Below are 27,845 nucleotides of genomic sequence, written 5' to 3'. Positions count from 1 at the left end.
ATGTTAATCATTCTGACATTATCATTGCTAAAAGTCTCCCTTCAGTATAAGAAATCAGTGCTTTCCCATTAACCTTGAGAAATACAAATTGAGCATAAAAAGCTGCACAATTATTTTAACCACGAAGGACTTCATCAGACTTTGTTTTCTGTGGACTGGACACCACTTACCTGAAGGACAAATCCGGAAAATTTAGTTCCAATCTCAAAAACAAACAACAAAAAAAAATAAACAGGTATCTTAAACATTGCCTAATCTGTCTAAGAATTTATTGAGGAGGTGGGTGCTTTATTTGTGGGTTGCATTTAATTTTCATGAAGATAAAAGAACTTAAAGAACTCATTCAACAAGAATGTCACACAGCTTTCTATCACTGCAGTCTCGTGATGTAATTCAGTATTCCAACTATTTTGATTTTAGCTTTCCAGTTCTGAGGTAAGGTGTGTAACTTAAGTATCGAGGATGGTTAATTTTGGGGGACTAACAGAAAATTCTTAAAAAGTGACACAAAAACCAATTTGTTTTTCTTTATTTTCCGTTCACAAATATGCTTGAAGGAATTTTGAACACAAGGTGCAACATAATCCTTCTGAATCAGTAACAGAGAAGCCTACTGCAGGGCCAACTTTGGGATTACGTTTCAACAAGCCAGACATACTGAAGAGGCCAGCAATAAAAGTGATCCTGAATTCCACAAGAAGAATTTGAATGAATAGGGGTTCTTCAGAGAAGTCTGAGAAAAAACAAGATAAAGTCCTCAAGTACATAATACACTGCGGTACAAAAGCACGCTAAGCTATTTTCAGTTCACTGAGACAGGGCAAAAAACAGAGAAACCAGATTTGAGGATGGAGAAGGGTGGAACTTTCTCACTTCAGTCTGACTATCGGTGTTGTGCTCCTGGAGATTTTTAACATTTTAATACCATGAACAGGCTAAGCCCAGCTGGGGTGTGAAATGCCCAACCCCAAATTTCTATTATTCTGTCATTAAAACCTAACAGCTGCCATTCCAAACAGGGGAAGAAGGCTCAATTCATACATGTGGAACAATACAGAAGGCCACACCTTTAAGACTTGTTCCATAATTACACAGCTTCTAGTTCAACTGAAATGACAAAAAAGTAATATATGCTATCCTCTTTTAATCCAAATAGGGGCACTAAGTCCTTAGAAACAAAAGTAGTCTTTTGTGGCAAGAGTCTCTTCAAACTTAAGAACAAAATAATTAAATGTAGTAAACGAAGAAGTTCCATGGACCGAGAAGCTAAGGCTCCTTTGGAAGATCACCACTTATGATCACAGTTTCAGCACGTATTGTATTTGGTTTAAGTTCTGACCATAGAGACAATAAGAACAACAGTGTTCTTATAGCCTGTAATCAAAGATTAAGGAACATCTCATTTCTTAACCCTTGTTGCATCCCAAAGAGATTTAAAAGCACTTCTTATGTTTACCTAGATCCACAAAAAGTTGCTTGTCTCCTTCTTTATTATTTACTATTAGAAAGGAAAATTCCAAATTTTCTCCCTGGTGTGATGTTTCCATGTCCTTTGTTTTGTGAGCAATTGCTGGACAGCCTTTGGAAGCATCTTTGACAGCTGCAAGGTTTGTAAGAGAAGCATTCAATCCAACTGCTCCTGCAGAACACTGGAAAACATGTCCTCCTCCTTCTTCTTCTGGAATCAAAACAGCAGCTTTAGTCTCCAGTAGCCTTATGGCAGGCTGCAAAATGGTTCTCACAAAGTTACCTTAAAAACAAACAAACAAAAGAACCCAAAGCAGATAACGTCATTTATGAGTCAAGAAAGAACTTAATAGTTCCTACGCAAACATTTTTTAAAACAGCCAAGACGGAAGTGGTTGGAGTTTAGGGGTTTTTTTCCCCTCCTGGATTTTTAAAAAAAAATCTTTTGACCAGCCCAGTGCACAAAATGGTTCCGGTTAGTAACTAAGACACCCATGCTTGGCAAGAATTTTTACTGAACGTTTTTTTTTTTTTTTAAACACAAGAAAATGAATAATTGTGTGTGTATATTAATTGTATATTACAGCCACAATCTTCCCCTTTGCAATTTTACTACTGAGAACAGAGAGAATTCAGAAGAGAGTTGGGTTGGCAATCACCTATCTAGAAATAACGACAACATAACAAAACCAAAATGCATAGGCTGTGTCCTGGTTTCAGCTGGGATGGAGCTAATTTTCTTTCCAGTAGCTGTTGTGTTTTGGATTTAGCATGGGATTTGGTATGCAAAGAATGTTGATAATACACTGATGTTATTACTTATTGTTAGGAGACCAAGGACTTTTCCCAGCTTCTCAGGTTTTGCTGAGTGCAAAAAGCTGGGAGTGGTACAGCCGGTACAGCTGACCCAAGGAAATATTCCACACCATAGACGTCATGCTCAGTATATAAGAGGGGGCCGGCTGGCAGGCAGCTCTTGCTGCTCGGGATCGTTCTGTGATCACTGCTCAGGATGGGCTGTACTGGTCATTGGGTGGTGAGAAATGGTGCACTGTTCGCTGTGTATATTTTATTATTATGATTATTATTAATATATGTATAGTACTTATCTCTTCCTTTGCTGTCCTAATAAACTGTCTTTATCTCAACCCACAAGTCTTCCTTTTCTTTCCAATTCTCTGTCCTGTTCCCCTGGGGAAAGGAAGGGCAAGTGAGCGCTGTGTGGTATTTGGTTGCCAACTGGGGTTAAACCACAACAGCTGTCACTACAATTTCCCAAACTAAATTCAAAGTCCTGGATAAAAATGTAAAATTGAAATAAATGTCTTTCATATCTTTCAAAATAATTTCTCCTACCCATCAAAACACCTGCAGTTACTAAAGCCTCTGACAGACAAGATTTCAAGCTGTTCCCATGCTTGGAGCACAAATGATCTTGACTTTATGATTAATACAAGGAAGACTTTTGCACTGAAATTTCTGTGCACCTGAATCTTCCACTAGAATGCCAGAAACATACTGAACAAGTTCAGTTTGGGTCTTCATACTTAGCTTAGCAGGAACATTTTGGCATATGAACAAGGCTGTTAATAGTAAGACTTATTCCAATGCTTAATGTAGGATCACTTAGTTAACGACAGTGACATAAAAAAAAAAATAAGTGAAGTAGTCAAGGTCCTTTATAAAACATAATTTGATTTAATGTTTCATGTACCACTCAGTTAAACTCTTCAATACGAACAACGCATTCATATAGCTTTTGTTATTACACAACTTATTTTTTTATCCAATCATAGGTAGTTTTTAATAATTTAGCTGAATATTTTTTGCAGTAGTTAATGACAGCATGTGATTACATTAACAAGCTCAGATTTACGATTCTGAAGAGCTTGTGATTGTCCCTCTCACTACTGCTTTCCCTAATGTCACTTTCAGAATGATTAAAAAGGTTTATTTGCAGCTTCATGGTATATTAACTGATGTAAGGTTTGACCAGGGCTTACTCCAACAACAAATTACTTTTACAAAAATACTTTGTAATCACTTTTCAAACTCCCAGTATTGTAATCCAACTCCCATTGTGCTCTAGGCTCTGCTACATGGTAACCAAAGTCAGACAAAAGAAAAGCATGGCCAAATTATTTACACAGAGAAAGAAGAGAGTAAATACAGCTGTGGAAGAAAAACTATGAAGTGGAAGGAATACTGGCAAGGAAGATTCTGCAGTGGTTGGATGAAACCTCAATGGGGAAGCTGAACGAATATGAAATATCGTTCCTCCTATGCGACATACCAGCAGAATGACTCTGTGTATCAAGCATTAGTATCACCACCCTCTTAATCCATTACAGGACTACTGGAGCACATAAATGACTCATAGACAGCGTTTTAACCCTCTGTGTTCAAATACGCACAGAGTATTTCTTAGCTTTATAACAACAGTTACTCAGATCTTCAGTTCAGGGAGAAAAAGTACCTATTTCAGAACTGAAGTTTATTTCCATTACCATAAAAGTTAAAGTATCTTTAAAAGTCCTGGCTGACTACTTCCTTTCTGTGTATGTCTGATTAAGTAACAATCACTCTGGTGTCAGAATAGCAAGGTTTTTGTCAGTGAAAGATTATTTTGAGGGTTAGTTCTTTATCATTCACATACACCTTTGTTTTCTCTGCTCCCATTTCTTTTAACTGGTCAGATGCGGGAACCAAACCCGGCATTTCACACTTTTGATCCATGATTGTAATTTGTATTTTTATACTTAGCATTTGTCAACTGTGTAGATCAATGTAAATTAATTGATCTCCACAGCTTTGATGTGGATCTACATTATTTCCTCTGCTTTCTTACATAAGCTATGAACTCAGTCCCTGTATTTTAATTCTAACTAGTATCTAATTCCAAATATTACATATGACATATTTTAAAACATATTTAAAGCCTGTGCACTTTGTGCATGACTCCTGACTTAAAATGCTTATGAAGTAGTATCATTCAAGATGTGATAGTTCATATTCTAGTTTATTCCACATAAATACCACTAAACTCAAAGTAATTTTATTAGACAGAACACAATGATGAATTTTTACAAAGACAACACTTGAATGAGTCTGAAAAATACATTAACTCTTCTAAGTTTAATATTAGACAAAACTTTCCCGTCACCTCAAAGAATATATGTATTTTCATATAGATTCTGTGAAATTACTTTACGAAGTTATCTGCCTTTTTAGTTATTTACTACAGCAAGAGTATTTGCACAAAGTACAAAGCTAATATCCTTTAAGCTACGTTTGTCAAGCAGGTTACTAAAATGCACTAATGAGAAGTCTGGAATGGAATATTGTAACATGTATGAATTTAACACTGACATTTACCTATCTCAATTATTAAAAAATCAATTTTTACTGTAACTTCAACATCTTGTTGAAAAGGGAAAGGCAGAACATGAATACACAGTCTCTAAATATATTTAAGTCTGACAGTAAACATGTCAAATTCACATCACAGTGGAGACACAGAACACCTAACTAATGGACTAGAATAAACGGTTCAAGCCTCTACCAAAAGAACTGACTAATGTAATTTAGTTATCAAGATCACAGGCTACAATTGCTGTCATATCAAATTATTTATCATCCCTGTATTGCTTAAGAGTTTTATAGTGGCAGAGGAGTTAAAGACTCTACTTTTGAACTAAAATCCCATTTAAGTCTTTGAGGTTTGTAGCTGTTCACACGGTGTCTCGTAAGAAATAACTGCTCTTTGTCACGCTTGTGGCTGGCAGCCAATATTAAAAACGTTTGCTTATAACTCTGACAAACTGCCTAGCTTGCCATGTGAGCTACTCCTCAAAAGGTTCTGGGACACACATTCCACTGCTACTAAGAATGAGAAACAGGTTTTTTCATGTTAAAAAAAGCTGAAAAAAATATTATTTCAGATAAATCCTATGGCCTCTCTGTGTTAGAGTAAGGATCTGAATTTTGGCCTGAAGTGACGCTTAGGCATGAACCACATGCATGTATTAAAAATATTTGGTGAAAAAAAAAATTCTGTACATGACACAGGCCTACAAGAACCAGCCTTTCCTTACAGTTTGGTCTACTCCTCCAGCTGTTGATGCTGACAAGAGCTCTCACAGAGGATTCCTCAGAGCAACACAAAACATGTATTAACGCTACACAACTCTGATCCAACAGTACCTATGTTCTCCCCACGAAATAACTAGACAATGCAAAAGGAAAATAAGATGTTCTCTAATGCTGTACTGGACTAGAAAGAATCCCAGCACTGCGTACTAAAAGCAAACAGCCCATCTTCCCTGTGCTCTCTACAATCCCCTGCTAGGACATACGCAGTGCATGGTAAGAAGCTACTTAAAAAACATAGGAGGTAGGAAAAAGAAAAAAAAAAAAAAAGAATAAATACAGTGCAAGTTTTACTCAAGACTAGAAAGAGGGAAGGTGTAGAGCTAGAAAAAGAGGGAAGGGTGAGAAAGGAAAAGGCAGATTGGGCACGAAGACAGGCAGATAGATTGTGATAGAGCAAATAGCAGAATAAAAGTGGGACCAAAAGCCAGTCTTGCCAGCAGTTTCGTAAATAAAACATACAGGGACAAAAAAAGTTACATTTTTGCAAACACAAATGCTAATTATAGAAAAAGGAAGTAGAAGATTAATTGAGAAATAATGAGATTTAATGAAATATAAATAGATAACTAAATTACGTTAGTCAGTTCTTTCGGTAGAAGCTTGAACTGTTCTGACATGAATTTGACGTTTACTGTCAGACTTAAAAGTATATTTAGAGATTATGTATTCGTTATTCTGCTGGGAATATACATTTGTTTCCACATATCATTCCATTAAAAGAAATATGCAAATGTGACACAGCACTGTACAAAGTCAAAATCTCACCTTTTATTTCTAGGTGTAAGAGAAAAGAATACACTTACCAACATGAGTATTATCCTTAAATACAGTCTTTTGGAGTAGAAATATTAAGTGTCGACTAAATTTTTCATCAGTACTGGAATCTAAATTCAAGACATCTTTGGCTGAACAATTTACATCATAAAGTTCTTTTAATTTTTGGCTGACAAGCTGAAATTATAAACATTAATTAGGCTATTTTCTCTAGCATTTTTAAGAGTCGCACCTATAAAACCTAACACAAATGCAGATTCTGTATCTTTTTTCAAGTTTTTTTTTCTCATTTTGAGCATACAATGAGTTTAATTCAAACTAACTCATAACATAGCAAATTTTACCCAAATTTGACACAGACTGTATTTCCTGAAATAAGCAAGTCACTGAATGTACTAACAGTGATAAGCTGAACAGATTTTCAGTTTTGCAGGTCAAAGTCTAATTTACTGCCTTTATCATCTGTTTACTGGTTGGGTTTTTTTGCACTATAAAGCAGTTCACACCCACAGTGACATTGTTTGCAATGCAGGCTTACCTCAAATGTAAGATTTGAGACTGTCTTGACAGAAAGCATTGGTATGCTAATCCACTGGTACAATTTAGCTGATTTATTGGTATGACCCAATGAACACTGACTAAACAGAAAACATAAGATGTTTGTCTCTAGAATAGCTCTGAAAATCTTCTATAAGGTAAGCTTGTGATTATTCATGTTTAGGACTGGGATTCAGAACCTAGGGTCTGGAAGCTTAAGATTTTAGCATCTCAGATCCCCCCACTCAACAAATCCAAAGCTCTCTTCGTAACCTGAGGAATCTCTAGATTTCAGAATTGATCTGCAGTGGAGCACACCCCTCTGGATTCTGTATCAGTGAAGGGTTCTTTACAAAGGAACGACCCCAATCATCTTGTTTCTTTCCTTTCTAGCTAGGGACATGTAAGCATCAGAAGTCTCACAAATAAATGGCCACTCACAAAGAGATTTTATTGGAACAGAAGATATTTTTCTAAAAACCTGCTTTATTTTCCACCTCTGTCATATTTAATTTGCAGTGGAGCTCATTTTCCAATCAAATTTGCAGTAAAATTGAATTTTGCACTATTTAATAAAATTGATGATTAGCAAAGATACTTAACTTTAGGTACCAAATTGATTAAGTGCAGTCATCTGATGTTCTCTACATCATTTTTTAACTCAATTATAATGAACAGCCATCTGACCACACCTAAAATCAGAAGGGATTTATCTAATACTTGATATACGACTACACAAGCTGGCAAAGGAAATGAGCTGAGGAATATCTGAATGGAACTTTTATTGATGCTACTCTGAAGAATACCTGAACGCTCCTTCAGTTTTACAGCTCTGAAGCGACAGAGTACATAAAACAATCTGCAAAAGCAAACTTATTGTATCAGTAAACCTACAGTGAAAGCAGGCATTCCAACAACCATCACTCTTTTTTTTTTCCCTTTCACTTAAAGGAGAGAACCTTTGCTTTAATTAAAACACTACTTTTTACTTCATTAAAAACAACCACTAGGTCTACAATTCTTTTTCATTTTACTACTGAATAATCAAGATAAAGTGGTAAATACTTCAGTTTCATATTAAATCACCAACAAACTCATTTCAATCTACAACATGACTTTGCTCCAGTTTACCTCAACTAACTTTGCAACCATACTCTTGCCATCTGCATCAGGATTTGCTGGTTTGTAGAACTCCAAATCAAAATAAAGTTTGCAAGCATCTTTTTCAGGAATTACTTCATAGCAATGCATAAGACTTGTTTTATAACCTTTCCTAAGGAAAAACAAAAACAAATCACAACCTCTCACCATAAGTATTAGACATACTTATCAGTGCAAACAAGGATCTCAACAAGTCCTAAATATTATGTTATTTTTCAATCAACCATCCATATTAAAAATATAGTAGCTGTATAATTCTTCGAAAAATTTGTAACTAACTTTAGCATCAAATACCAACAATAGTATTTGTCTGGCCTAGAATTTAATTTTGGAAAGTATTCTCCTTTTCATCCTCCCCAAGTCTTACAATGCATACTGTCAACAGAAATGTTGCTGAGAATTTAAGGAATGACAGAAACTAAAATAAAAAAACTTAATAAGTTATCACTCATATGTCTTAAACATCACAAATGAGACCACATAGACTTTTTCAAGCAAATTAAAAATTAATCTCATCTTCAGATTGAGAAAAAAAAATTAAGTTTACTATTCATGTAAAAATTGACTCTTGGATTTCTTTTACTTCATAACCAAATCTTTTATTGTAAAAAAAATCAGGAAAAAAAGTTCAGTGCATCATCTAATTGTCAATACTTGAAACTACATGATGCAAATACAAAACCATAAATCAGTAACCAGACCATTTAACTTGTTCTATAACTAATCATGGAAATACGTTTGTGTCACGTGTTAGTACGATCCCCCGAGGAAAGCTGACAGCAAAAGCAAATCTACTGCTATTAGATTTAAGTTCAGTAGATGGGGTCCTTAATTCCCAAGAAATTAAGGAAATTTAAAAAGTCTGCAACTCAAAAGAAAGTTGAAACCCAATACAAAATGGATTGGTTTGTCCTTATGAAGACTTTCCGTACGGCCAAGATCAAACCTCAGGCCACCCGTCACAGCTCTGTGCTAGTCAGAGCAGCAGATGGCTACTGGGGACAGCTATCCAGTAACAGCCATTACTAGAAAATAGTACATCCAGTATATCCTACTATCTCAGAGTAACGTATAGGGTACCTTTTCAAATACTCACGTGTAATAAAACCAAAGCTCTTTATATGTTGTCACAAGGTAAAACCTCTGTCCACTTTGTGTTTTCTTTTCCAAGGCAAATACATGAACATCCTTTTAAAATAAAAACATTGAATTTTTTTTTTTCAAAGATCAGTTAAAGTCTTCATAAGTTGTTATTTGACATTAATTTCTTTAGTCAAAGGTTAGTAAATATTAGAAAACTATAAGTAGATCACTTACCATGTTTCAATCCAAGTAGCATCTGTTTTTAATTAAGAACTTAATTCTGATTTCAGTTACATTAGTAAAACGTTGAAGCTTTTCTTTTCTGTGCATTAATGTAAACCCTATTTTCTCTATAAAGTCATCTTTTTTCTGATCAGTGGCAAGTGCATCCAATGGGAGGGGGAACAATGTGCTGAAAGGAACAGTCTTATGGATACGATGGCAGTATATGGCGTTATAGCAAATATTCCTTATACTCTATATTATTTAAATAAAAAAACCCTGAAATCTAAAAATGAAACAAACAAAAAACCCCACTGCCAAGCCAGTGACAGAAAACTGTCAGGATTACTTAAACACCTGAAACAGTGGGAAGAAACCCCGCCACTTTCTTTAAAAGCAGCAATTTATTTGAAAAATATTCAATGCAGAGAACTGAAAACAGACAACACATTTTGCATAACATTTATTTGGGTCATCACTTCTTATCATCTCAACTGGCTACTATGATGCCATTGGAGAGCTGTATTGTTTTTATTTTGTCTCTGCCTCCTATTTATCTCTTTTTCTTTCTCGGTTTTTTCCTCCTCTTTCTTCCTACTCAACTCTCACTACCTTCCCATTTTCCTGCCAACCTTGACAGCTTCCTCATCTTCAGAAGGAACAAACCTATCACTACAATGTTACCAAAAAAAGCACTTTTACTGTTAGAGGTTAACGTTAGAACTCGTATTTCTTAGAGCTACTTCCAGTGTAGCATCATCTCCTATACAGATGTACACACACAAAATAGTTGCTGTTTCAGGATCGGGCAGAAGGAAAAAAAAAACCAGAAAGGAAAAAAAAACATCTTGCAATCTGGTAAAGACTTTACTGTCAATTAAGCTTACAAGTTAAGTTCAACCTTGAAAGTACTGAAAGAGTAGAGACATTCACCTAACAAATAATTTACCTCTTTGCAGGTTTTTACATAATTGAAAGCTTCAGCCTGACGACAAAATATTTTCCAAACAGAAGATGGCAGAAAGGGTTTGGACAGTCTCGGTCTATAAACTGGAGGAAGAGGGTTTCTTTCATAGTGAGATGCTAGTTCTTCCACTTTCTTCAGTCTTTCTTCCCATTTTCTCTTCATTTGTCCTAAAGCAATTACAAACAGTCAAATCATTATCAATTTCTGTCTCACTTTTAATACATCTTCTATTCATCACTGCTTTTGATTTTGTTGAGTGTACTTTATTTATTATAGCAAATATTCCAGATCAACACCCAACCTTGCTATGATACTCATTTTGACATGAAATCTATCCACACAGATTTGGAAGTAAAAGATCTTCATATTAATACTATCGAAGATAAACACAACAGAACAGACACAATAAGGGAAGGTCTAAGAAGTTTCATTTTTGTTTACAGAATGGTATTACATTCCTCCTCAAAAAGTATGCAAACTGTGTTAATTAGCCACACAAAATTAGTAAGGAGTGAAAAATACTATTATTTCTGCTTTATGGTCAGAGAGACAAATTAGGTAATTAATTTGTACAGGTAGTACAGCACTTGAGTTCCTGAGAAAAATTAAGATGTCAGCGACTCTAGCTCTGACCTCTTTATCTCAAAGTAAAAGAACTGAAATCCAAAGTAAGGGCTCCATTCCCCACCACGGACCTCTGCTATCCATCAGTAATACTTTCACCTGCTTTAAAACCTCATGCACTTTCTTGCAAACTTACAACAGCAGTCTTCTCTCTTCTCAATAAACAGCATGATGCAGTAACGCTTACTATCCTGCAACCTTTAAACTTCAAGTCATTTGCAGTTATCCAATTGCTACGAAGTAATGTAGTGAAGCACAAACGCACATTAACATACGTATAATTATTTGTAAGTTTCATTAACTTTTTTCCTGGGAAAATTCATTGCCCCTTTGAACACCTGCAAATCGCTAAAAAGCACTGCTAAGAAACCAAAACCCGGGGAAGAGGAGCAGGAAGTAAAAAACCATGACGGTCTATCTTTTTGCTCTGTCCAGCATAACCACTTACCAGCCCTTGGTTCTCAAAACAATCTTCCAGTTGCAATGAAAGACAAAAATGAAACCACCTAGACTAAAAATATTCAAACCTTTAACAAGCTGGATCCACAAGGTGAGTTTAAGTATTCAAATGTTCCTGTGGACCCCAAAAGCCAAATTTTAGATCTTCTGAATCTTCCTCCAAGTTTTCCACAGTAAAGGCTCCTGGACACCTACCTTTCTGCCCATGGTACATCTAAGCCTGCTTGTGTTCTGGTAGTTTAGTGCCTATGTAAAGTCTAAATAACAGAATGATTTTTCTCTTACAGTGGTCAGACATATTATCTCTAAAGACCCTGTCAGTCTCCTGACCTGTGAATTTGCCCCATGCCCTTCCTTTTGTAGCAATTAGTTTCTTCTTTGGGAATGAAAAGCGAAATTACAGACAGCAATTAGTGTTTCTCAGAAGTGCTAGCAGAACCATCAGTTTCATTTTCATGCTGCTGGCTCTGTTGCAAATTAATTGGGTACAAAAGACATTCCTACATCAGCACTTTCCCACAAGGTGACCGTTAAAAAGAAGGGAAGCGAAGAACAAGTCCCATAATTGTCTACTCTTTTTAAACTTCCTAGTTAGATCAGGGCATATTTTTGCAGAAACACAGCTGAGAAGATATCTGAAGCTGGGACAAGGCTGACGACCCCTACTCTAAACCGAGATCTGTCACTGTTCTTGCAGTCCAAACACCCTTGGATTCTCAGCAGCCCAACGTGTTGGGTCTTTTCAAGGTAACTTCAGTTCTTGTACCAACTATACCTAACACAACACATACAATTCACACCTACAGACGAGCCTTCTGAGTTTGCTGGGAAATGCCCACTTCATTGTCCTATTTTCTGTCCCAGTAGAAGTAAGGAAAGTAATTAATTTTATTTTACTTGCCAGAAAGAAATTTTGTCACCAACATGTTTGGACATCAGTGGTTTTGACTCAGCAGGATGACCACATGAAGACCCTGGGAAAAATGTATCTTCTGGGAGATGACTGAAAGAACTTGCTATTATATTCCCCGCTTTGATGGAAGACTATTTCTTTTTTAGTGATGAGGACAGTGGACATCTTGTATTTTTGTACCTTTGGTTGGTATTTTTTGTTTTTTTTTTTCTTTTTAAACAAATGGACTCACCATTTCAGAAACGGCAATTTTCTCTGTTGTGCTACAGGTGAAAGACAAAATACAAATGCATGATTTCATCATATGTGTCCCTATATTTTTGTTTTAAAAAAAAGCCATACTCCCAAATTTGTAGTGGTTATGGACAAAATACACTATCCACACCTGCTGAGAAATGAAGCTTAGACATGCAAATCAACCACTGCTCAAAATAATGCAATGACACCGGTTTCCTGGCCGGTGTGTATCATGCAACATAGCTCTATGGCAGAATTCATACTCTTCAACACCAATTAATCCATGAGATTTTCTCCCAGCTACTGATTCAGCCTTAGAAGAACTTATTTAATAACTTTCTCCCTAGTGCTAAACTTCTTAACATTAGTGAAAATTAGCTTAGTTATCCTTATGTTGAGCTGAACCACAGCATACTGACAAACACCACACATCTTCCCTCAACAAAAACAAGGTGCATTAAATTTTCATCTTTCGCTCCTACTAGGAGAAGTAGCTTCTACAACTAAGATCTGAAGAATTTTGTGCAACACGCAGAATATTAGACCTGATGATAAGACCTCAAACAGCAGGCTATGGCCTGTTGTGAAGAAGCTGGAAAACTTAAGTTTCTAACATTAAACTTAGACTCTGACACCTGCTACCAAAGGCCAATGTACAAATGTGAAACTAATTGACCTGAAAGTTGATGATGAAACTGAAACCAGCCCTCAGGTTCAGAGTATAAGGCTGAACAGCATGGCAGTGGGACGGCGGTAGGAAGGTACATAGGGACAATGTTTGTCGATTTATAGAATCATAGAATAGTTTGGGTTGGAAGGGACCTCCAACGGGAGACACGCAGCAGTGTGAGATAAACCCCATCCTAAGCGGAAATCCTGCTCTGGCACAGCCCAGTGCCTCGCCGAAATCTGAAAGACAGCCTTTCATCTGGCAATCACCCCCACTAATTACTTAAGATGGCGATTTATCTGTATAAACCACCGTTCTGTCAGAAAGGCAAGGGTTTTTTCAGCACACAGAGGAACTAGAAGAGAAAAATCAACAGGGTTTGGGTTACACGAAGCCAAGCGCAGCAGCACTAAGTACAGCGTAACGTATCGCTCTCGGGCCGTTAGAACAGGCTCAGCACCCAAACCCGCGCAAGGCTCGCGTGGGCACCCCTGCACGCGTGGGGCGGGGGTAACCGGTCGGTGGCGTTTCCCGCCGTGTGACAGAGCACACCCGAGGCGGGGCCCGGCGGGAGCAGCGGCGCCGGGCAGGCCGCGGGGGAGCATTGGGGCGGAATGCGGGCGGCCCGGCCTCACGCTGCCTCCCCTTATGGCCAGGACCCCCCCGCACACGGCGGGGAACGGCCTCTACCCACCCCCCCCCCCCCCGCCCTGTCCTTGAGGCCGTTCCCCACCGACTCACCTCCGCAGCCCGCGCGATGCCGCCGCCGGCGTTCGAACGACGTGCCGTTGGGGCGGGCGGGCGGGCGGACTCCCCCGCCCCACGCGGGGAGGAGCCAGAGGAACCGGGGGATGATCGCGGACACCGACGGTTGTCCCCTCCCTTCCTCCGTTCTGAGCTGAGCCGAGCTAAGTTCCCGGGAAGGCAGGTCGGGGTGTAGCGCCGGTGGAGCGGGCGGCACAGCCGGTGGGTGGCGGCGGAGGTGGGCGCGGCGGCTGGGCCAAACAAAGCGGCGGGGTGGGGGGTGGGGTAGGGCTGGCTGACGCCCGCCCGCCGGGAGCCGGGCTGTGGCTCCCCGCTTCCGCGGGGCCGCCACCCGCGCCTCTCCCGCAGGGCACCGGCTGCGGGGGGGGAGCGGGACCTTTTTCGCACCTGGGTCGAGGGGGCACCCGCAGATCGCCGCGGGGCGGGCCCGGCTGGCAGCGCCGCCTTCCCGCTGTCCCGGCTGCCCGCGGGGCTCCCGCCAGCCCGAGTCCGGTGGCGGGGCGGAGGGGACCGTCCTTGCTTCGGCGCCCGTCGCTTTCCCCTCCCCAGAGGGGCAACGCGGGGGCTCAGTGATTGCTTTTCTAAAAACTTAAGGCAAACAGCTTGCTCATTTAAGCCTGGGTTGTTTGTGTTTTTTTTTTTTTTTTTTTTTTGTAGAGAAGCTGCCGAAACAGGGAGGGGGAAGCTTTGGTTTTGAACTGGTGTGCCTTCCACGCTGTTAACAGGGTGCAAATCTGCATTTGGCTCTACCGAAATAAAGCTTCGGAGGCGGGGGGTTAAACCTCACAAAGGAAGGGGCTCCGCAGCGGCCGGGTTGGTGACAAAGAGCGGGTGTGGGGTGGCTGAGGCGCCATCCCGAGGTGGGGGGGTGGGGGGGCGGTGGTGTGGACCCTCGCCTGTGTTTCGCTGGTGCTGCCAGGGCAGGAGAGAACACACCCGAGGCCCTCGCAGGCACTGTGACCAACTTTTTATACAGCACGTGTTGTGTCCTGTCTGTCCCCTGCTGGGCTGAAGGATAGCGGCGGTAATCTGGCCTTTTACCCTCCAACTTGTAATTCTCTCCTTTAATTACCTGCTTCTTGACAACTGGTAGGTTTCAAGATAACGCACCATGTGCTTAACACAAAGGAGCCTGACAAGGCTGTTGCCTGTTGCGGTGGTGATGTGGTGAATAGGTAGAGGTGAATTAGTAAGGAAGGGTCCTATCTACTCTCGGAATGGAATGATTTCAGATCGTGCTGATTTTGCAGATTAATGCTTACTAACTAAAAGTCTGTTTGCTTTTGGAAGATCAGAGCGCTGGCCCAGTGTCAGTGTTTTCCGACAGCCGCATCCAGACCAGAAGTAATGGGAAGGGCTGTCACAGTATTGGCTTGCTTCCATCAGTGATGGCAGCATTTAAGAGGGGAATAACACCACACAAGAAAACGTAATTATATATTTCAGATGTTTTTATTGTTTTTCATACAGTCAACTTCTCTATTTTACTTCCATTATTAGTTAGATAATTATTGGTTATCATTATACATTGTAGAATGGAAAATTCTTAATTTGCATGTCTGCATTAGTATTGCGCTGTGCCATGTGTATTTATGTACATAAAGTGCCTTCTTTGAATGCTTGTCATTTGTAGTCATGTGAGGTAGAAAACTGTCCTTTTCTAATCTTTAAGGACATGTTTTATGATACTGGTTTCTGTTTTGGACATGTATTTTAATAGTGCTACAGTCATTGCTTTGTAGCAGCTGGCACATACTGAGCATGTGTTGTCTCCTGTGGCTTGTGTGTTTCCAGATACAGCTGGTAACTAGAGACAATTCAGTTATTTGCTTCCTTCCCTGTCTGAGAAGCTTTGGTGGTTTTTTTTATCACTGTATCATTAATTTCTATTGTTGGTTTGCAATTCAAATAAATACCGCTTTAAAAAGACACCTGATCGTTCTTGGGGAAGTGGTGATGTATAATGATGTTAATTTATTTACGTTAGGTCCAGGTAGGATAAGTAAATCCAGGCCACAATGGAGTAAAAGCATTGTTCTATTTATTGTTTTCCTATCAGAATAAAAGTATTGAAACAACGGCAAAATATGTGTTTGCTTTTATTGATATAGAGAGAGACTTTGGTCATTTTTGGTAGCTTGCTGAGCATAGTGTTGGACCTTTTTGAACCACTTTATTTTTTATTACTTTTAAGTAGTACCTATAAGGATCATTGTAGCATTATCTTTATATTCACTATCTCTGTCTCATAGGGTTTTTAAAAAAACTTTTTCTTTTTTTTTTCAGGTAAAATATTGTAAAATAAGCTTCCTAAAACCTGCAGAACATAGTCTACTAGATCAGAAAAATGCTGTAGCTCATTTCGGCTACTGGGTTTTTTTTAAGTTTCCTTACAGTTGAAAGCTCGTCTTACCTAAGGTTTCGGGGAAAAGAATATCAAGGAGCAAAATAACAATTTTAAATTAAATTCTTAATGCATTGTCCTGATTTTTTTCCCCTATCCCTGACAGCATGAGATCATCCTCTACAGGGAAATGTGTATTCTGCTTGACAGAACATGACATCATTGCATTCTCTAAACCAAGATGAGGCAATTCTTAGTAGTCTGTTAGAATCAGCTTGTGCTTTAGGGCAGAAAATATACTGCTGCTTAAAACGTGCATTTGAGTGCCTAGCAACAAAACAGATATCTCTCTGTGGGTGTCTTTTGTTCTTTAAAGACGTGCAGGTGACTTGGTGCATTAAGGTGCTCAGAAATTGATGGATATTAAAGGTAAGTTATAGATTCTATTCTGAAGATAAAGCATGCATATTTTAAATACCTAATGCTTTATATCCAGTGTTTCTTCACTATCTCTCCAGATTCTGTAAAGACTCTTAGACAAGCTCCAGTTGTGATGCAGTAGAATGCAGTAAGCTCTAACACTTCGTTAAACAACTGAAACTGTAGGCTGTGAGCTGGGCTTGCAAAGGTTTTAGTAAGAAATATTTTTATGATGCAGTATTACAAAATGTATTTTACATTTTTTCAGAAACAAAGTACTGTAGTTCATTGTAATTATAGGTTTTGCTATACTTCGAATTTCATTGTTTCTTTGGCACTGGATCAAGGACAGCAGTTTGAGAGTTTTATGTTTTGAGGCTGTAAAAGGGTCAAGGAGATAAGTCTTAATCTAAGGACACTTAAATGTTTAATATCTTTCTTATTGTTTGCGGCACGCTTTAACATTTGTGTTATAGAAGCATTCAGTGGTCCCAGTCTGTTAGGTTTCCAGTTTGCGTACTGCAGTCTGCTGCTGTTCACCAGTGTTATTCCCACCAGCTTACTAAAACCAGTCCCTAATGGGATGCAGCAGTTGGTTGGAGCACACCTGAAGTGAACCCAAGGCAGCTTAATGACGTGCTTACCCTCCCTGATGATTCCATGGTGTCATCTGTTGGCCCCAGAGTTGTTGGCCTTCTCTATGCTTTAGCTGAGTCTTTCTCTAAGAAGTTACTGGTAGCCCAGACTGGCTCATGTGATAGGAGATGACCTGTGGTCATCTCATGTAGGCACATGTTTACTAGTTTACTCTAGCTGATTCATGTACTTGCAGCGCTGGCTGGAAGTAGATTTCCACAGCGCCAGGTGGCTGGGATAAACACCTGAGCTTTTAGCAGAAATGGAATTCCATGCTGACATGGCTGCTCTGCTCTCAGTACGCCTGCTGGCTAGTCTCGATAATGGAGTTGGTGTGTGGTACTGTTCTTTTTTATATAATGTGATTCTTCATTACTGTTGGCAAAGAAGGAACAAACAAGGAAGAAAGTTAACCATTTCCCTGTCTCTCCTGTTCATCCCAGCCACAGTGAAGGGTTTCGGTCGTGCTTCTGCACATAGTGCTTTTCCAGAAGAAGGAACAGCATGAGTTGCATCAGCATTGTGGGTTAGGCTGAGAGAGCTCAGGAGAGCTGGGAACCAAAGCCAAGGATGGTTGTGGTAGGGACAGTGTTGAAAGAGGCGTAGTAAGTCCTGGACGCTGGGCTCTGCTGCAGCAATAGAACTTCTAGTGTTCTTATCAATGAAAGCTTTCATTGCTTTCCACTTGCCAGGAATCAGAAGCTCTGCTTCTCAGTTGCAGCTGGGTGGACACACCAATTGACAACAAAGTCTAGTCTAGAGTGACAATGCAAGCACACCCTGCCCAATGATAAGGCATAAGGTTGAATAACTGTTGTGCCGCAGGTCTCGGGTACTTGAATTACCCTTTGGAAGTGCTTGTCTTTTTTCACATAGGGAACTTTTAAGGAATTAGGCTTTGAAGCTAGGATGAATGAATCCAGATCATCAACTGGCCGGCCTAGCACCAGCATCATAGATGTAGTTCCTGCCCCATGATACTGTCTTTAAAATTAATTTCTAAAATATAAAGCAAATAATGTATTTTAGAAATTTTATTTCTAAAATATCAAGCTTATTTGATATTTTTGTACTTTGATTTTCAGGAAATTCCCTGTGTGCTGCTGATTTACATGACACAGTTCTCAAGTCTGGAATAATTTTGTGAGCAAGAGGATTTCTTAATTACATCAGTGCTCCAAGATAAGAAGAAATAGTATTCTGAGTAACCTTTAAGATCTCTTGGAGTCACTAAAAATGTAAGTAAATGTCTTTTAAGAAACAAGGAAAGAAAGATAGTTATACTTACCCAGATTAGTGTTTCTTATGCATCAGTAGTTGTTGCCACAGAAAATGGATGTTCACAGTGTACCAGCTAGAGCATAGATATGAAGTTAAGAGACTTGCTATAAGAATATGGTGGTATAAGATGGCAAATACAGTTTGCCACCAAATAACCTAAGTCTTAAATACGAGTCTTCATCGTATCTGGCCAGCAAATCTTACTACTTGGTCTGGTTATTTATACGTCCCTGTTTACCATAAATATATCTGCTAAGTAAGTTTCTTTAAAATTCTTGCCTTGTAGTGCCTCATTTGTTTCTTGAGGTCTAAGCGCTTATTTAACTTCTAAGCATTTATTACTTTGTCCTATCTGATGGTTTAACTTTGTGATGCTTAAACCTTTTCTGAATCCTGAGTTAAAGGTTGCTTGTGGCAATGTGTTCCATGAGTAGACAGAGAGTAATTGGGAGGGAGGTTTACTGCTTTTAAGTTGATTTCTGGCTTAGTATCAATCATCAGTTTTTATCCTGTGTTCTGATCAAAAGTAAATAGAAGCCCACAGCATAGAGTTTATCAACTATTTGAAGTTATATTGTTGTGGTTTTTATGTTATTTATATTGCAGTTGCCTTCTCAGACATCAATTAGAATTGGCTGCAGCAATGTTTCATTTGAAATGAAATGCAGAGAAATCATTTGTTTCTCAAAATACTAAGACCTCAAGTCTAATCTCCTATGTTAGTCATTGCACACATCCCATAACTTGTGTTGATGGGTTTTGGATCTCAATTTCTGTCTTACTGAGATGGAAGGATCCATATATGACATAGCATTTTAGTATTATGAATATTACTAATGCACGTACGGGCATTACAATATTTTAAAGATTGTTTTCAAATTGTCTCTTATCCTGCTTTTTGTAGGCATTTTCAGTGATTTGGTCACAAGGATCTACAGATTATTTTTACCAGAGTTGCTTAAGAACATAATAATTTAGAAAAATATTTCATGTTTTTCTTTCAAATGTAAGATATGTAGGGATTACTCAGAAATGCTATTTTTTTTTTTGCCTAACAACGCTAATACTCCTAGGCTAAAGTTATTCTGTGTGAATATCCTCTTTTAACATTCCTGTTTTCTCTGTAATTTTTAAAAGTTGCTCTCTGTGCAAGGCTGTAAGGAAACCTAACAAAATTTAAGCAATCTGAAGGTATTATTTCATAATTAACTGTCATGTATTTCTATTTTCTTACATTTTCAAGCTGATAATTGAGAGCCATAATGGCAGACAGAGGAGATGGACCACATTTGGAGGAAGATCTGACAGATGCAAAATCTCTTCCTGGTCCCAAAGGGTAAGTGAGGTACTTTTGGTATTAAATCTTCGATCTAAGTCTTGAGAAATCTTGTGCTGTAACAAAAGGCAAGAAATAATGCTAGAAGGAGAAGTTTCTGTTATGGTAAATTGTAATAATATATATATTATAATAATAATAAACAACTGTTAGAGTTGGTATACTGATCTTGAAAACATACAGTCTCTGACAGAACAGGCCATGTGTATGTACACGGAGCTAAAAAGCAAAACGCTTGAGGTACAGTTAGACTTGGCTTAACAGTATTATCAAGTGGTTAGCTGTTCTTGAAAAGAGCCTTCTCTGTTTCACCCTGGGCTAAATGTCCACATCTTTCCTAGAACTGCTTCTAGAGCTCACCTGAACCTGTGTCAGGCAGTTCTGCTGCTTGAGCTGACCTGCTCTAGGGTTGTATGTGGGGAAGCACAAGTGCAAGGGGAAATTACAGGGGTGGAAGGGAGGAAATGCAGGCCTGTTCTTCCTTGTGACAGCTAGTTGTTATGCTGGTGTAGCACTATCATAAGATTACACTCTCTCTGGGAACTTTAATTTGTTTCTGAAGTAATTCTTTTTTGTATTTCAATGAAAATTAGATTTAACAGCATTATAGACTTTTTATTTGTAGAATACAATATGATAGCAGTCCCCAATCTTGTAACCACTTGCCCATGTGCTTAAAAGAAGAAATTCATGCAGACTTCAGCATACATTGACAGCTGTTGCAGAGCCATCAGTGGTGTGCCATGAAGGCAGAATTACAGCTGCCATATAGACTCTTGGTCTTTCTAGGTTTTGAATGTTTACTTATAAAAATTCAATGGTAATATGACTTTGGTTAGAATTAAGAATAGATTTAGTCTCAGAGCTGATCTTGCTTGCAGATACATATCTTTCAAAAGATGATGGAAAAAAACTCAACTGATTTCTTATTCATATAATAACTTGTTTTCTTAAACTAATTTTTTATATTCTCCTGTGCAGAGGCATTATCATTTTAGGCACAGTTCTTCCTTGATTCTTTAAATTTTAAGCTTGTTCCAAGTTGCACAATCATAAATTATACCTAAAGTTTGTCTGGTTTTGATACAGAAAGAACCTACCTGCTAGCAAGTCTATGGACTCTGGAATTCTGCCAGACCACAGTTACAGAATGGATTATCCAGAGATGGGGGAGTGTGTAATAATAAACAATAAGAACTTCCACAGGCAGACCGGTACCGCTTTGAAATTTTTAAGTTTTTTTTCCTTAATGTAGATAAATTAGTGGCATGTATTATTCTTCAAAATTAAATATGCAGACCAATTTTAATTGCAATCTAGGTGGTTTGAAGGAGTGTGATTAATTTCAGTGCATTCTTTAAAATATGCATAGAGGGAACACATTAGGATGTATCAGTAATGGGGAGAAAAATTGATAGGCAGTACAAGTCTGTCTTACCCTTTAGTCATGATTTCTGTTTTGTAAATGAAATCTTTTTTTTTAAGTCTTTATATAGATAAGTAGATATAAAAATAAGGAGTAGGTAAATCTGTAATACAGGTACAGAGAGAGGGAGATGGTGTGCATGTGTAGTAGTGCAATGTTTTTTTCTGTTAGAGTGGATCTGGAATAATGGAATAATATTCCAGACTGATACAGGTATAAGCGAGAAAAGAATTTGGCTCAATCAGACCATGCCATCTATATCATATAAAAAATAATACATTTCTCTTGCGTATAGGGATGTTACCCCGTTCGGGTACAGATGCAGATGCTGCAAGTGTCAGAAAAGTTTTTATGAAGTTGGGATATAAAATAAAGATCAACAATGATCTTTCGTGTGGGGACATTTTTAAACTATTGAAAAATGGTAAGTAATAATATGTTCGGTGCATGTATTAAATCAACCACTCTTTCCAAATAGATCTCTAGCCCTCACATCTCTTCTTCCATGATTCTTTTAGATGATATTTCACACCTACCAGTGGTTTCTTGCTAAGGATGGCATGTACATCATAGTTTCTGTGTTTATTCATCTTTGCTACTTCTCCATCTTTTGTGCCATGACCGTTGTCTCTGTATACTTTCTCATCTTCTAAAGAAGGCTGGAAAAAAGGCTGAACTTAGATGCAGACTGAGTTGTATTCTGACCCTGGGATCACCGAAGCTCTGTGAGTTGGAAAGAAACCTGCTTAACTGGGTAGAGGGGTTCTGTGCTGTGGTGTGGCCCAGGAGGTGTTGTGATCCGAGGGGGTCCTGATCAAGGGACCAGAACTGCAAGCGTGTGGACTGAATTACTCTTTTAGAGAAGCAGCTCATGTTTTCTTTGACTTGTGTAACAAAACACCTTCTGTCAAGTGAGAGCTTTATACTACTGTTTGTGTTAGTCCTGCTTTGTTTGGACTTGGCTACATCTAGACCAGTGAATTAAATGGTGCCTGGAGGTATCTAAAGCCCTGGAACACAGTTTGTTCTTGTTAACTGTTGGAAGGTTCTCTAGCATGACTGTGGCTCATACCTACTATCACTCTGTTATTGCTCTACCAGTCTGTTCTAGGTCACAGTTCAACAGTAAAAGTGTTCCAGGGATTATTCCTAACAGCTAGTTAGCCTTCAGCAATCCTGGTTTTTTGTTTTGGTTTGGTTCTTTTAATAATGTGTTTGCTAACGTAGATTTACGCTCTTTAGTGCCAGTTAATGTTTATGCCAGAAAATGCTCCCAGGCATGGTTAATTTTATTAATATAGTTGCAGCCTGTCTGTTGACAGTAGCTGATAGTGGAAGGTCTACGTCTTGTGGTGTAAGGCCTCCAGGTAGTCAGTGTGAACTACAGACTGCAGCCTAACTAGAGATTCCCAAAAAAGAGCCTTTCCTGACCCTTCTAGATGCAGAGCTTGTCCACAGATTGTAGAAATGCCTGAGTGTGTATCGCTTGAGAAAAATCTAAATAGTTCTGTTTTTCCAGAATTGAAATTCAGTGTTTTGGCAAGCTCTAAACAGAAAATTCAGCTTTAGGGACTGTTATATTTTTCATCTATGAATTCTTGCATCTTCTTGAGTTTTGCACTCAGAATTCCTTTTGAATCCTTTCTTTTAAACCATGTTTGTATCTTTTCATATATTTAGAAGAATCATCTTGGTCCTTAATTACAATAAGACATCCGAGAATATCTGTTCTATGCTCTTTGCATACCACAAGATGGAAAAAAAAATATAAATCTACAAACACTTGAAAAATCTTTCTAGGCCTTGCTACAGGGCAAGAGAGAGAGAGGATAAATGCTAGTCTTGCAGCAGCAACAACATTCATTTTACGTTCGGTCCCCATGTAATCCAAGTAGAATCATAGAATCATAGAATGGTTAGGGTTGGAAGGGACCTTCAAAGGTCATCTAGTCCAACCCCCCTGCAAGGAGCAGGGACATCCCTGACTAGGTCAGGTTGCTCAGAGCCTCAACCAGCCTGGCCTTGAACATTTCCAGGGATGGGGCCTCCACCACCTTTCTGGGCAACCTGTTCCAGTGTTCTATAACTCACATCGTAAAAAATTTTTTCCTAATTTCTAATCTAAATCTACCCCCCTCTATTTTAAAACCATTACCCCTTGTCCTGTCACAACTGGCCCTACTAAACAGCCTCTCCCCATCTTTCTTGTAGGCCCCCTTGAGGTACTGGAAGACCGCTATCAGGTCTCCCTGGAGCCTCCTCTTCTCCAGGCTGAACAGCCCCAACTCTCTCAGCCTGTCCTCATAAGAGAGGTGCTCCAGCCCTTTTATCATCTTCGTGGCCCTCCTCTGGACCTTCTCCAACTGGTCCATGTCCTTCTTGTGCTGGGGGCTCCAGAACTGGACACAGTACTCCAGGTGGGGTCTCACCAGGGCAGAGTAGAGGGGCAGAATCACCTCCCTCGACCTGCTGGCCACGCTTCTCTTGATGCAGCCCAGGATGCGGTTGGCCTTCTGGGCCGCAAGGGCACATTGCCGGCTCATGTTGAGCTTCTCATCCACCAGCACTCCCAAGTCCTTCTCCTCAGGGCTGCTCTCAATCCATTCCCCGCCCATCCTGTATTTGTGCCTGGGCTTGCCGTGACCCAGGTGCAGGACCTTGCACTTGGCCTGGTTGAACTTCATGAGGTTGGCACGGGCCCACCTCTCCAGCCTGTCAAGGTCCCTCTGGATGGCATCCCTCCCTTCCAGCGTGTCGACGGCACCACACAACTTGGTGTCATTGGCAAACTTGCTGAGGGTGCACTCTATCCCACTGTAGTGTAGTGTAGTTGAAGTGTCTCTAACGGGAAGGAGAGGAAGGCTTCCCTGTCCTTTCCCAAAACTCAGAACTTCTCAGCAGTCCAATCCCAGATCACAAGACTGTACTGCATGAGTGAAGTGTACCACTCAGACTTTAAGACCCTCTGGGAATACCCTCTGTTTCCTCACAGTGTTCCTGGCCTGGTTCTGTGGCCATGTCTTAGTATGGGTAGGGTTGGCCTTTAATTTGGGATTTTCTGTATCCAACCTTCTGAAGTAAAATAGGCTGGCTTTTTTTGTTCAGAAGTGAAAACTGATGGGAGGTTTCTAAACATGGGGAATTTGTTCTTAAAGACTTCTCTCACATAGGAAGCAGCATGTGTTCAAAGCTTTTAGGGAATGCAAGAAGTTAAGGTAATGCTCTTTTTTTTTCTTTCAAGTTTCTGAAGAAGATCACAGCAAGCGAAGCAGTTTTGTTTGTGTGTTGCTAAGCCATGGTGATGAAGGATTAATCTATGGCACGGATGGCCCTCTTGAACTGAAAGCATTAACAAGCCTTTTTAGAGGTGACAGGTGCAGAAGTTTAGCAGGAAAACCCAAGCTCTTTTTCATTCAGGTGATGTACAGCTGAACAATGATGATCAAATCAGCTGGATACTTACAAAAGTGTTTCCCATCAATAGTGAAAAAAAGTTAATTATTTCTAAAACTTATTTAAATTTAATTGCTTTCAGAGTAAGATTCTTTTGAAGTCTGAAAGTGTAATATGAATTTGTAATAGCTGAGATTGCGCTACCTTAATTCTATGGATCAAGTAAAATCTTTCTGAACCCTAGCCAATATTTTAGTGAGTTTCTGAATGCACTTTTGAATGAACATCTTAACCAAACTGTGTAGTTGATTTAAATAAATGTTAGTTACTTTTCTTCTGAGTCAGTCTAATGGAAATGTGACATATAAATTCCTGTGATTTTTGCAGTTTTTTAATTGGGATATTATTGTCTTTAAAAAGGAAAAGAAAAATCAGTATTCTGATCATGATCACTGCCCTTATTTCTTTTATTTTTTTATTTTATTTTCCATTCTTCTTTCCACCAAATAGGCTTGTAGAGGGACAGAATTAGATTCTGGAATTGAGGCAGACAGTGGATCAGAAGAAACAATGTGTCAAAAAATACCTGTAGAAGCAGACTTCCTGTATGCATATTCTACAGCTCCAGGTGAGAGACTTGGAAATAAATTTTTGTTCCTGAAATTGTATCTATGTATCAGCTTGTATTGTTATTTTAAATGACAGTTTGCAGTTGTATCCAGTCAGTGGGTGACTACTTCATTTTTTCTCTTTCATGGAAATATGAATTTTCTTCCCTCAATCGTTTTTTCTCCCCTGATTTGATCTCTTTTTTAAGTAGTTGCTCTGCTCAGTTCCTACAAAAAAAAAGAGCCCCAAACCCTGAATATACATTTATCTGACAAGCAAACCCTCAAATGTTCATCTGCTATAAATTCAGTTAATCTGAGTTGTGCAAATAATTTACAGCAGGAAGTAAAAGGTATTATTAGTTCTGAGAGAACAAAACAATCAGATATCTATAGATGTATATGCAGAAGTGGGTGATAAACAGCAGCATATTATTTGCTTATTAACTCTATTTTCATTCCACTCTTAAGCAAAATTAGTAGTTGCAGAACCCTTAGTATGCCCTTTATATTACCAGTTAGCAGAAGTAGATTCCAGTCTTTAATTCAGGCATGTAGTCCTGAAGACAGTGACACTGAAATCCATTTTGCATCTTGGCTCCATCTGAGTGTCACCTCTCCTTCGTATACGTGTACTCTATAAAGAAGTAGTAAGTGGTTAATGGCTAAGGCTGTTGCAGCAGAAGACAGTTTTCCTGCCTTTTGATTTTCTACCTTAGATTAGAAAGGATGAGAGGATTTGAAAAATATTTTGAGTTGGAATTTGGGGAGATTATCAGATTTAAATTTTGTTGGTTAGTGGGTTTGAGTTTTTATTTTAAAACATTGATTGCTATTGGAAATAATGCATTGTTCCCCTCATTGCTATCCTGTCCTGCATCAAACTGCTACACTGATCAATTTGACATCTGTCTTCCACAGGCTATTACTCCTGGAGGAATTCAGCTGAAGGCTCCTGGTTTATTCAGTCACTGTGTAAAATGCTGGAGGAACATGCAAGGAAACTTGAACTCATGCAGATTTTAACTCGGGTAAATCGCAAAGTGGCAGAGTATGAGTCTTGCTCAACTCGGCAGGATTTTAATGCAAAGAAACAGATTCCATGCATTGTCTCTATGCTCACCAAAGAATTTTACTTCCCTTACTAAAATAATTTCACCTTGTAATTTTTCAGTTCATGGTTTTACCTGTAATTTATATGCAATGTTAGTATGGAATACCACTTTTAAGTCTGAATGACTGTTCACTACTGTGTGTGGCATAATGAACTCTCAAAGTTAGGTATTGTCTGTTGTTAGAAGTAAAACATAGTATGGCTATGTTTAGAAATGCAAACTTGAGTAGCTGAAGCACAGGCAAATTTGAAAGTAGTGCTCTGAGTATCTTGAAAAATTAGGAAGAGGAGACTGAAGAAAGATTAGATCACTTAACAGATCTATTTGGTGCTATACTTCACTTTGTTGAAGGGGCAGAGAAGAGAAACCGTTCTCGTAAATGGTTTGGTTTCATATCTTTGCCAATAGGAAGAAGATTCAGAATGTGATATGTTTATGAATGATGGTAATATGATAGTAGTGTCATCATACATTTCTTCTTAACTCGAGTTCTTTAAGTTATAAACTAATCTAAACTGTTCTTATAACTTAGGGTATGAACTGTGGAAAACAGCCATTTCTTTTTTTGCATACAATTAGGAAGCATATTTAGAATAAAGTATTTTTTTTTTCCTGATCATTTTATAACTTTTTGTATCGATTATTAGGTAAAGCAATTATATCAACATGGTAGCTGTTTCAAAATAAATTTTATATTCTGACCTTGAAGCTGAGTGACTAAGGGATCAGTCTTCAGAAATTTCTTTTTCTGCAGCTCCCTAAGGGGGGAGCTGTTAAGCCATATTTTGGGCTATAAGAATCGGTGCAAAAGGAAGTCTACGTTCTGAATAGTCTGCTTTCCTCTTTCTGGCTATAAATAAGAGTGAGTTTGCTTTGTGCTATGTGCATACCACACTTGATCTGTGTGGAAACCTGGATTTGTGGTACTGGAGAAACTTCACTTCTTAACTTTAATATCAAATTGAGTTAATTACAAGATTTTAGCTAAAATGTGTTAACAAATAGGAAATTTATGACTCGATGGAATTTTGTGAAACGGGTTTTTACAAAACTGTAAAACATTTTTGTTGATGTTTCAGCTTGTGGCAGTCTTTTTAAGATCAGAGGAAGACAATGGTAAATGACTACAGGGTGCTTGCAAAACAAGTCTTAAAACTCTTTAAGTTGTGTAGCATAAACAATATTAGCAAATGGATGTTCACTTTCAGAGGCATTTGTTTTTTTTAATTTAAATTAAATACTGTTTCCTACGTTG

The 27,845-nt window shown here is 38.7% G+C and overlaps 2 protein-coding genes across 6 annotated transcripts in view; one reads left to right on the top strand and one right to left on the bottom strand.

Moving 5' to 3' along the window:
* PRIMPOL (primase and DNA directed polymerase) overlaps positions 1-14,136 on the bottom strand; it is a 19,618-nt gene extending 5,482 nt beyond the window's left edge. Inside the window, exons 1-7 of one of the 2 annotated variants that reach the window (XM_086746182.1) lie at positions 14,008-14,136; positions 12,592-12,622; positions 10,346-10,530; positions 9,188-9,279; positions 8,062-8,203; positions 6,423-6,570; positions 1,457-1,750 (exon numbers count right to left, since the gene is read on the bottom strand). In XM_086746182.1, the coding sequence (XP_086602308.1) occupies positions 1,457-1,750; positions 6,423-6,570; positions 8,062-8,203; positions 9,188-9,279; positions 10,346-10,525 (856 nt within the window). In that variant the 5' untranslated portion in view covers positions 10,526-10,530; positions 12,592-12,622; positions 14,008-14,136. The remainder of the gene's footprint in view (positions 1-1,456; positions 1,751-6,422; positions 6,571-8,061; positions 8,204-9,187; positions 9,280-10,345; positions 10,531-12,591; positions 12,623-14,007) is intronic. The other variant, XM_086746183.1, reaches the window with a different exon arrangement.
* On the top strand, positions 14,119-27,845 carry CASP3 (caspase 3). Of its 4 annotated transcripts, XM_086746187.1 has the most exons (10): positions 14,124-14,232; positions 16,542-16,804; positions 16,894-16,943; positions 18,517-18,669; positions 19,956-20,048; positions 21,138-21,262; positions 21,770-21,898; positions 24,716-24,891; positions 25,378-25,495; positions 26,397-27,845. In XM_086746187.1, the coding sequence occupies exons 5-10, from the start codon at positions 19,975-19,977 to the stop codon at positions 26,621-26,623; spliced, it is 849 nt and encodes a 282-aa protein (XP_086602313.1). In that variant the 5' UTR covers positions 14,124-14,232; positions 16,542-16,804; positions 16,894-16,943; positions 18,517-18,669; positions 19,956-19,974; the 3' UTR covers positions 26,624-27,845. The 4 variants fall into 4 exon arrangements, with proteins under 4 accessions (XP_086602312.1, XP_086602313.1, XP_086602315.1 ...); XM_086746189.1 differs by lacking the exon at positions 16,542-16,804 and having other exon boundaries at positions 14,125-14,232; XM_086746186.1 differs by lacking the exons at positions 16,542-16,804; positions 16,894-16,943 and having other exon boundaries at positions 14,119-14,232.

Source organism: Chlamydotis macqueenii, chromosome 4 (genome assembly GCF_036417535.1).
Source record: "Chlamydotis macqueenii isolate bChlMac1 chromosome 4, bChlMac1.mat, whole genome shotgun sequence".
Taxonomy (NCBI): Eukaryota; Metazoa; Chordata; class Aves; order Otidiformes; family Otididae; genus Chlamydotis; species Chlamydotis macqueenii.
The sequence above is the reverse complement of the archived record's forward strand: the minus strand, read 5'-3'. Positions and strand labels throughout refer to the sequence as shown.

Coding starts and splice junctions, on each gene's coding strand:
- CASP3 (XM_086746186.1), top strand. CDS start 19,975: ATGGCAGACAGAGGAGATGGACCACATTTGGAGGAAGATCTGACAGAT. Junction 21,899..24,715: donor TTTTAAACTATTGAAAAATG/GTAAGTAATAAT, acceptor TTTTCTTTCAAG/TTTCTGAAGAAGATCACAGC. Junction 25,496..26,396: donor TGCATATTCTACAGCTCCAG/GTGAGAGACTTG, acceptor TGTCTTCCACAG/GCTATTACTCCTGGAGGAAT.